The sequence below is a fragment of the Cylas formicarius genome, unplaced genomic scaffold, assembly GCF_029955315.1.
Source record: "Cylas formicarius isolate icCylForm1 unplaced genomic scaffold, icCylForm1.1 PGA_scaffold_10__41_contigs__length_53128322, whole genome shotgun sequence".
Lineage (NCBI taxonomy): Eukaryota > Metazoa > Arthropoda > Insecta > Coleoptera > Brentidae > Cylas > Cylas formicarius.
The window spans coordinates 30,507,070-30,515,941 of NW_026844214.1; the positions used below are offsets into that span (position 1 = coordinate 30,507,070).

At 39.0% G+C, this 8,872-nt stretch overlaps 1 protein-coding gene across 1 annotated transcript; it reads right to left on the reverse strand.

Moving 5' to 3' along the window:
• Window positions 1-7,156: 7,156 nt before the first annotated feature.
• LOC132702603 (uncharacterized) lies at window positions 7,157-8,568 on the reverse strand. The gene is made up of 2 exons (XM_060671357.1): window positions 8,370-8,568; window positions 7,157-7,709 (listed from the first exon to the last, which is right to left on the reverse strand). Exons 1-2 carry the CDS (start codon window positions 8,413-8,415, stop codon window positions 7,357-7,359), a joined length of 399 nt encoding a protein of 132 aa, XP_060527340.1. The 5' UTR covers window positions 8,416-8,568; the 3' UTR covers window positions 7,157-7,356.
• Between the last annotated feature and the right edge of the window lie 304 nt (window positions 8,569-8,872).

The window sequence follows — 8,872 nt, forward strand, 5'->3', positions numbered from 1 at the left end:
CTGTAAAGGACGCCTTACACCGACGAACAAGCAACTTCTTCGTTCGCTGGGCTACGATGTTATCCAATCAAATTTTCGACATACACAGACAATGACACAATCGAGATAACGATCAATCAAGGAGACGCGTGGTTGCTTATGCACGACGCCGCCATTTGTGTTATAGGAAAGCTAAAAAGGCTCACGGGGACCGACGATTTGGAGTTTGTAAACAATGCCGGAGCATTTTTTTTCGAAACTGTGACTTACGAGCTGAATGGAAAGGTGGTTGTGGTGCGAAACGAGGACCGGATCAAAGAGACTGAACTAAAATTGCCCTGCTGCAGAGCGAGTTACAAGTGGCGCGCCTTCACTCCGACGAATGCAGAAAAAAACTTAAACATTTTGCAAGTTTAGCGTCCTCTCTGCCCGCATCAATCCCATAGTTTTTTTTTATTTTAAAAATATTGTCGATGTTGATGTAAATAAAAAAAAATCTTTAGTGTTTTTTTTATTTAGACACACACACACACACACACACACACACACACACACACACATACACACACACACACACACACTCCTCCAAACAACAACAACAACTAGAACAAAACCTGTTGAATCGGAAGTGAAAAAAAAAGTTACATATACATTTTACATTAGAATAAAAAAAAGACCAACATAAGCCTAATTTTTTTACAAATATTTTTTATTATTAGGTCGCAATGAATATGTTAAAACAAATCAATTATCGTCATTAAATTATTATATATTCTGGTGTGATCATCGTTTTCTGAGGGATTCTAAAAAGACTAACATAAGCCTAATTTTTACAAATATTTTTATTATTATTAGGTCGCAATGAATATGTTAAAACAAATCAATTATCGCCATTAAATTATTATATATTCTGGTGTGAGCTTCGCTTCGATTCTCGACCGTTGGTCGCGGTATGAATGTAAATTGCAGCGCGATTGTGTGCGATGGCGTACCGCCGCCGTCGCGTTTGACGACTGGATGACATCATCGCCCGCCACGTGGCCGGTGTGCGGCAGCGGATGCATGACATCATCGCTTTGCGAAATGTTTAAACGAAACCTTGGCGGGTGAGATCATCGCGTCGCCTGCCTTCGCAATGAGACTTTCATATTAGTCCGCTGTCGGAATTCAGTATATAAAAGGTTTCGATTGTTTGTCATAATTTAAATACCGCTTGAGTTGTGTGTGTGTGTGTGTGTGTGATCAAGTCGCTTAATTGACCAAACGATCCGTATTATCTCAGTGTTAGCCGCGCCACCGCACCCTCCCAAACCAACGCCAAAGTAAGTACTATTTTTTGTTTTTTGAAAAAATTGTCAATATTGAACTGAAGGATTCTACTTTCGTTATAGATGGACTTAAAAGCATTAAATGAAAAAATTGCAGCGAATAAAGAGAATCAAAAACCAATAGTTAAGTTGGGGCAGTTAGACGTTGGTCGACCATACAAGATAGACAAGGCCAGAATAGTAAAGACCCAGTTTGGGGAGGCGGTTCTATTGGAGTTAGAATTATCGGTGGTGTTCCTGCCGAACCGGGTGACGGACAGCTTCCGGCCGAATATAGACCAATTTTCGACGGGCCGCTACAGTCTGGTGTATCGGGGCGTTAAAGAAGTCGGCAGTTGGCCCGCTCAACAATTTGAAATTGTTCAAAATTAAAAATTACGGGGGAGAGAGAGAGAGAGACGGTAAGTCTTATTTTTTCAAATATTATTATTATTAATTGGTCGCAATGAATTTTACGCGAACTATTGAGGACGCTCAAAATTTAATTTTGGCTTTTCGTCAAGTGAACAAATACGTGTTCGATAATTTAACGGAAGAAGATAAAAATGTTTGGTTGGGACGTTTACGCAGAAACATCATTCGGTGCAACAAGATTGTTCGTAGTCCAAAAAAAAATATATCCATGGGGTTACAAAGAAAAATACAGACAACAATTCAACATCTTAAGACTATTAAACAAATGATTTTGAATCATCGCCACCATTTTGGAATGGGGTTGCAAAACAACAGTCCCGCAAATATAAAACAAAGGGTTTTGTGGGAGCAGATCGTGTCTTGTTTCCAGGGAAGAGTTTTAACGGGTGTAATAATCAATTTGAAACACAAAGACGAACAACAGTTTTTAAACGACTGTCTTGTCATATTTAAGAAAAAAATTTCAAAAATTTTAAAACAAGCGTCGCCAATGCTAAAAGTAAATGCCACGTTTTGCGGGGAATTTATAAAGAGAAAAAGCGACGACCAAGACGTGACCGACGTGAAATATATTTCTACCAAAAATGCTGTCATCGACTTGGGGACGGATTTAAACGAATGGTTCGTTGAAAATGATAAAAGTCAAATTCTAAATAAATTGTCTGAATTTCAAGAACGCGATTCGGGATTTGCCTTGCAAAAAAATCTTTATTTGGAAATTAATATTAACAAATTTGAAGTGAGTAACGGCTCTTCCTACATTGAATTGCCCCCAGAAATTAAGAGAAAAAATGCATGCATTAATATTCAAAATAATGACGAAGCCTGTTTTTATTGGTCAGTGGTCTGTTTTCCTGTACATCGCAAACAACACTAACCAACTTCATATCCTTATTATAAGGGCGTTTTAAGAACTGAAAATTGCCCAACACCGATGGGCCTAAATCAAATTCATATATTTGAAAAATTCAACGAAATTTCGGTAAATGTGTACGTTTTAGAGTTAATTCAAAATAACAGTAAAAGTTTTTATTCAGTGTTACCGGCCCGTTTGACTAAAGGAAAACGCGAAAAACATGTCAATTTACTATTAATTCAAAATAAGTATTATCCAAAAATTAATGATTTTGATCCGGAACCGACGACGGCAGAGGACCATAAATATGAAAAAGAAGAAGAAATTAAATATCATTATTGTTATATTAAAAATTTATCTCGACTAGTGTCGCGCCAGCTTAGTAGACATAATGGTAAAAAATATATTTGCGATAGGTGTTTGAATTACTTCAGTAGCGAAACGCTCTTAAAGGATCATGAAAGGTTGTGTGTCAGTTTGAACGATTATAAAGTGTCTTTTCCCAAATACGACTATGTTGAATTTCGAAACCATATATACAAACAAACCACGCCATTTGTAATCTACGCCGATTTCGAAAGTCAACTTAAAGATGTAAATTTGGTAATTTCAGACAAAACGCGAAAATATCAAAAGCATGAGGCATATAGTGCCGCATATTATTTTAAATGTTCTTATGACGATTCTTTGTCCTTTTTCGAATCCTATCGCGGCCCAGATTGTATGAATTGGTTCGTCCGACAAATATCTGACTTATCGAAATTTGTCCAATCGAAATTTATTGATATCGTACCCATGGAAGGATCAATTACTTTCTCTCAAGTTTTGACACATTGTCATATTTGCGAAGAGCCTTTCTCACCGAAAGACGTCATTGTCCGCGACCACGACCATTTTACCGGGAAATTCAGAAATTTCGCCCATCAGGCTTGTAATTTAAATTTTAGAAAATTGTTCATAGTGCCCGTAGTATTCCAGAATCACTCAGGGTACGACGCCCATTTTATCCTTAGGGCCTTGGATAATAAAGGGTCTTTAAGTTTGGTTCCGGTCAACAAGGAAAAATACATATCTTTTACCTATTACGAGCCCGTACATAAGCTAAAGTTTCGATTCATAGATTCGTTTAGATTTTTGGGGGCGTCTCTAGACAATTTGGTAAAGAGGTTGGTCGACAAAAATGAACTTTATATATTAAAAAAGGAATTTTCTCACCTTCAAGACGAATCAAAACTAAATTTATTGTCACAAAAGGGTGTATTTTGTTATGATTACATAGACGACTACGACAAATTAAACGAAACGAGTTTACCGCCCATCGATGCTTTTTACAATAAATTATATGAGTCCGACATTAGTGAAGAAAAGTATGCTCATGCGCAAAAAGTCTGGTTCGCGTTTGAAATTAAAAACTTGGGCGAATATTCGGATTTATATTTGAAAACGGACGTTATTCTTTTGGCCGACGTATTTGAAAATTTTCGAAAAAATTGTATGGTGACTCATATTTTGGACCCGGCATGGTATTTTAGTATGCCCGGATATACGTGGGACTGTATGCTTAGATTCACAAAGTGTCGTTTAGAACTGATGCGTGACATTGATCAGATTATGTTTATCGAACAGGGTATACGGGGTGGGATTTCGGTGTGCGTTGGCAGGTACGTTGAGGCAAACAACAAGTACATCTCCAATTACGATCCATCAAAGCAATCGAATTATCTCACATTTTTTGACGTTAACAATCTTTACGGCAAGGCTATGTCGGAGCCTCTTCCCTACGGCGGATTCACATGGTTGACTCGGGAAGAAATTGCCTCCCTTAGCATTAATAATGTTCCAAACACGGGCGGGGTACGCTATATTTTGGAGGTAGATTTGCAATACCCTCAGAGTTTACACGATCTACATAAAGATTTCCCATTTTGTGCCGAGCATCGCGTGCCTCCCAATTCAAAATTACCAAAATTGATGACAACCCTGTTTAATAAAACCAATTACGTTATACACTATCGAAATTTAAAGCAAGCTTTAAAACACGGACTCGTTCTTACTAAAATACACAGAGTATTAAAATTTAGGCAATCTTCTTGGCTAAAAGAATATATCGACCTAAATAATCACTTACGGACGCAAGCCACTACCACTTTTGGTAAAAATCTTTTTAAATTATTTAACAACGCGGTGTTCGGAAAAACTATGGAAAACATACGTAAGCATCGGGTCGTAAAATTTGTTAGAAAGTGGGAGGGTCGTTACGGTGCTAAAAATTTAATTGCTAGTCCCCGATTTCACAATAGAACTGTACTAGATAATAATCTAATGTTGGTGGAACTGAAAAAATCGGAACTTATTTTTAACAAACCCCTTTACATTGGAATGTCAATTCTGGATCTATCTAAAATTATCATGTATTCGTTTCATTACGATTACATGCTACCCAAGTTAGGTCCGGAGAAATGTAAAATTCAGTATATGGACACGGACAGTTTCATTTACAACATCCATTGTGATGATGTATACGAAGAGGTTATTAAGTCCAATTTAAGCAAATTCGACACGTCCGACTATCCCATTGCTAATCCCTACAATATGCCTCGCGTCAATAAGAAAGTACTGGGTCTAATGAAGGACGAGGCCAACGGTTCAATAATTTCACACTATGCCGGACTAAGATCGAAAATGTACACTTATAAAATCTTAAACGGAAAAACTGTAAAAAAATCAAAGGGTGTAAACTACCAGATTGTTAAAAATAAAATAACTTTTGAAGATTTTGTTGATTGCTTGAAATATTTAAAAGAAAAACATGCTACTCAACGAACCATTCGTTCTTATACGCACGAGGTGTTTAGTATCGAACAAATTAAAGTGGCGCTAAGTCCGTATGACGACAAAAGATATCTTATAGCAAACACGTTTGATACTCTTCCGTGGGGACATTACAAGGCACTGTAATTTTTTTTTCTCTGTTGTAGACAATGGCCGAATTGTTGTTGAAAGATCTATGTATAAAGTCAATTAGTGAAAACGTTCATTCTGTTGCACATTTTCTGCTTGAAACGACCTTACCGAGGACGCTAACGCTACAGATAATGGAAAAATATCCCGAATATAAGTGGAAATATATTAATGCACTCGCTGTCAAATGTGAACGACCACCTCCACCAGATTTGAGTTTGATAACCCGTCAAAAGAAAGTATCGTTCTTCTTCTTCTTAGCGTGCCTTGTCCTATCGAACGTTGGCGATCATCAGCGCAATCTGGACTTTGTCCACCGCTCTTCTAAAAAGTGTCCTGGCGCTAACACCATACCACTGCCGCAGATTCTTCAACCAGGAAGTTCTGCGACGGCCTGGGCCTCTCCTACCATCTATCTTGCTCTGCATAATGAGTTGGAGTATTTGGTACTTTGTGTTGCGTAGAATATGTCCGAAATATTCTAGTTTTCTCTTTTTGATAGTGTGTATGACTTCTGTTTGTTTGTTTAGTTGATTTAATATGTCTATATTTCGGACTCTGTCAACCCACGAGACTCGCAGCATGCGTCTGTATGTCCACATTTCGAAAGCCTCCAGTCTTCTGCACATGGTTTCGGTCAGCGTCCACGATTCGGCCCCATACATGAGCACACTAAAGACATAGCATTTGAGAATGCGAATCCTCAAAGCTAAATCGATATCGCGGCTGCATAACACGGCCTTCATTTTAACGAAGGCGCCCCGGGCTTGCTCTATTCGGGATCTTATCTCTTGTGTGTTGTCCCACTCTGCGTTAAGTATGCAGCCTAAATATTTGTAATGTTGGACGCGTTCTATGGGTTTTCCGTCGTACTCCAAATCACCCCACACATCTCTATGTTTGCTTACTACTAGCCATTTAGTCTTTTTGATGTTCAGCTTGAGTCCCATCTCCCTACTTCTGTCTGCCACGCAGTTCAAAAGTTCCTGCAGGTCCTCCAGCGTACTCGCGAGAAGCACAGTATCGTCCGCGTATCTGAAGTTATTTATAACTGTACCGTTGAGAATAATACCTTGGTGTTTCTCGTATAATGCTTCTTCAAAAATGCTTTCGGAGTACAGGTTAAATAACAGAGGCGACAGCACTCAGCCCTGTCTCACACCACGCATGATTCGAACCTCATCCGACATCTCTCCGTTCACTACTATTTTTGCTTTCTGGTGCCAATATAGATTTGCTATTATTCGTATATCTCGTTCATCTAGGTTTTGTTTCCTTAGTATTTCAATGAGTTTACTGTGCTGGACGGTGTCGAAAGCCTTCTCATAATCTATGAAACACGCAAACGCATCTACGGACACATCCCGGCATCTCTGCACCAACACCTGCATGCTGAACAAGGCCTCACGTGTACCCATCCCATTTCGGAAACCGAACTGTGTATTGCTCATAAGTAGATGTATAGTGCCGATATAAGCAACAGAAACCGTACATAACCTCAATTTCCTAACCCCCCCGCAGCGGGGGCCCCCCGCGCGTGGCGTCCTAGTGTCCCCCTGTCTACCAGAGTGCGCTCCGCCCCCCACCCAGCTTGTGTAGCGTCCTGTTTTGCCCCGGTTCCGCCCGTCGCTGCTAGATGTCGCGCGCTTGTGTAGCGTCCTGTTTTGCCCCGGTTCCGCCCGTCGCTGCTAGATGTCGCGCGCTCCGACCGTCGTAGGCCCCCCCGGTAGAGGGCGGTGACGGTGCGGCGCGGTGACGCGGTGGATCGGGAGGATAATTAAATAAACTTGAATTTTAATACATTTTATTTTATTTTATTTATAAAATTGGTCTGGCGAGGAGTTTCTTCTTCTTTTTATGTCGATTCAGTCGACCATCCCATTGTTCCTGTTCCTTGCGTTGTTCTTCTTCCCGTTCCCGGAGGAAATCTAAATACGAAGTGCACTCCTCGCCGTCCCACTCCGTCGACCACCCACCCGGGTACTCCTGCTGCTCCTTTGTTTCTTTTGATCCACCGGGTTGCTCCTGCTGCTGGTGATGTTCCCTTGTCGTTTCATGTCGTACCGGGAATTCTAACCCCCGGTACTCTTTGTGTGATTTGAATATGTGACGCCCTAAGCGATGCGCCAACATAATATGCGACTTGTTATACGGACAAACCGCGATTTTTTCTAGAACAAAACAAAGTATGATATGTAGCGTTTCCTATAAAACACACATTTTTTTTTTTTAAACAAAACTTCCAAAAAGGGGGGTTATCAAATAATTTTAAAAATTGTTTTTTAAGTTATACGCGCATACTAAAATTCACGTTTCAATTCACTGTCATTTAAATGTAAGTGTATTATTGTCAAAAGGGCAAACTGCAATTTTTTAGTACAAAAAATAAACAAAAATATGTATATATTTCGCGTTTTCCCCATAAAACGCACATTTTTGAAACAAAACTTTCAGTAATTTTAAAAATTGTTTATTTTTTAAAAGCCAAAATTCCCTATTCACTGTCATTTAAAAGATATTAAAAACGCTCAATTTAATTCGATTATTATTGTCAAAAAGGCAAACTGCAATTTTTTAGTACAAAAAATAAAACATTTTTGAAACAAATTTAAAAATTGTTTATTTTTTAAAAGCCAAAATTCCCTTTTCCATTCACTGTCATTTAAAAGCTATTAAAAACACTCAATTTAAATCGGTTATTATGCAACGTAAAAAAGATGAGTATCATATTTTAAAAACAGGTAGAAACTAACCAAAAAAGTGATAACCCAAACTGAAACCCACAAGAAAAGACGCGCACTGTATAAAGGTAATTAAAATATAAAACTTACCAGTTGTAGGGTCGTAGGGAAATGGACATCGCACTTCTGTATTCATTGCACTGAATATAGTCTATAATACACATGCAACGTATTTATACACATGCACTCCCTTCCATGGTTGAATTAAAAGTCGAAAGGTCTTCTACCCACAAGCACCAACGCCGATTTGAATAGACGCGATGTTGTCGCCAGACAACCGTGCAGGTAGAAGTCTCAAGGTCAACACGCTTTCACACGGGAACGCAACCGCTTCGGACGTTGGACGAACGTATGTTGCCGCAAAAGATCAAGGCCAACTTGCTTTCATTTTTTACAATCTCCGTATGGGATGTGGAATTTCAAAACGCGCCGAGTCTAAATGTCAAGTTGTTTTGCTTGTTGAGAATAATAATTAATTGCCCCCTTTATATTTGCTCCGTGGGATTAACGTAATGGGAAAAATTTGTTGCAACGCATGTGGAGGTGTCTTCGTTTGTTAACTTTTAGAAAGTATTCTCGCACCGTATAAATAC